General features: G+C 47.5%; 1 protein-coding gene across 1 annotated transcript; it reads left to right on the forward strand.

Annotated features, from left to right (window-relative positions):
- The first annotated feature begins 264 nt into the window (after positions 1-264).
- LOC122542604 (cholesterol 25-hydroxylase-like protein 1, member 1) lies at positions 265-1543 on the forward strand. Its single transcript, XM_043680563.2, has one exon. The coding sequence runs from the start codon at positions 377-379 to the stop codon at positions 1154-1156; it is 780 nt and encodes a 259-aa protein (XP_043536498.1). The 5' UTR covers positions 265-376; the 3' UTR covers positions 1157-1543.
- Positions 1544-1805: the final 262 nt, after the last annotated feature.

Raw genomic sequence — 1805 nt, forward strand, 5'->3', positions numbered from 1 at the left:
CTGCAGTGTTATTAAGGAAGCTTATCTTGGTTCTTGGCCCTCTACCAAGTCAAAGGGATAAAGTGGACTTTAAGCGTTAGGTGGAGATTAGCTCTGTACCATATTCCATATCAAGAATTCACCAGCTCTGCAGTAGGAAATTCTTGGACGCTTGATAACAAATTAGAAGGCCCTGCATTTAGAACAAATACTTTTGTATGTGTGGATTAAAGTGAAAAGGGTCAGTATTGGTTCAGCTCACATGATATAAACAGTAGTGGGCAATAACCTTCAGTCACAAAGTGACCGCGGGGAGGTGGAGAAAGATTGAGGCTGTCTCAGTACCTGCAGAGACTAGGGGAAGTATTTGGCTCCATCAACACACTTGAGTTGCTACATGGATTTTATTGATCGCTGCAACACTGCTCTCCAGGTGCTCTGGGATTATGTTCGGCTTCACCACACAGCCACAGTGACGTCTCCAGCCTTCCCTGTTCTTCTGGCTTTCTCTGGCTACCTCCTCTTCTCCACCCCCTTCGCTCTCATGGACCTCATTGGAAAGCGATTGCCGCTGCTATCCAAATATAAGATTCAGAAGAACCAGCCCAGTTTACAGATGATGGGCCAGTGCCTCCGTCAGGCAGTCTTCAACCACCTGTTCTATGTCCTTCCCGGGGTTACCATCAATTGGTTTTGGGACCCATCTGCCCCACTGCCAGTGAGGGCTCCAACATTCACCCAATTCCTGACTGGGGTGCTGAGCTGTCTGCTGGTGTTTGACTTCCAGTACTACTGCTGGCACCTGCTCCACCACAAAAGTCGCTGGCTATACAAGAATCTTCATGCCATCCACCATGAGTATGTGGCACCTTTCTCGTGGGCAACCCAGTATCTCGGGGGTTGGGAGCTGCTGACTGTTGGGTTTTGGAGCAGCACCACTCCGCTGCTGTTCAAGTGTCACCCACTAACTACGTGGGCCTTCATGCTGCTGAGTGTCTGGATGTCTGTGGAAGACCATGCTGGATACAACCTGCCCTGGGGCCTCCATAAGATCATCCCTTGGGGACTATGTGGAGGGGCCCCAGCTCATGACCTGCATCATCAGAACCCAAACACCAACTTTGCCCCTTTCTTTACTCACCTGGACCAGGTGTTTGGGACTTCCAACAAAGATTAAAGATGGGAAAGCTCCTGCGGAGCATAGTAGTGTCCTTATCTCTGAACCAGGAGGCCAGGAGCCAAATCCCATCTGCTCCAACATCGCTGAATGGGTTGATTAAAAATCTGTAAAGAGGGGGGAGCTACAGCATGTGAACACTTGCCTGATGCTTTCCCTGTAGATTGCTGTCCTAAAAAAGGACATTTCAGTATCATCCTTTGCCCAGTGCAGGGAGCTGCGAGAAAGCACGATTGTAAGATTGTATGCAGTGTTTCCACAGTTTCTCAAAGTTACAGCAGGAATGGCAACTGCGTCCAGTTAGAGACCCACGGAAGAAACAAAGAATTCTCTTCAATCTATATGAAGCTGACAATCAGACATCTAATAAAACAGTTGAAAATAGAAGCATTTAGTTTACTTGTATTTGATTTTCTGCCAGTGTGGGAACGCTTGTAAATTGTTGTTCCATATTTCGTAAGAAACACAATGTCCTAGCAACCAAAGGAAAGGGTTTAATTTCTACCCTCCAACCCTTCTTTCTCCCCCCATCTTGGGAGGGACTTCTCTTCCATATTAGGACATTACAAGTATGTTCACAGGCCTCAGTTTAAACATCTGAACCAGTGTCATCAGTGCAGCCCTCCCTCAGCACTACAGTGCAGTGTCA

Source organism: Chiloscyllium plagiosum, unplaced genomic scaffold (assembly GCF_037043375.1).
Source record: "Chiloscyllium plagiosum isolate Xiang-an unplaced genomic scaffold, Cpla_swu_hap1 HiC_scaffold_42, whole genome shotgun sequence".
Taxonomy (NCBI): domain Eukaryota; kingdom Metazoa; phylum Chordata; class Chondrichthyes; order Orectolobiformes; family Hemiscylliidae; genus Chiloscyllium; species Chiloscyllium plagiosum.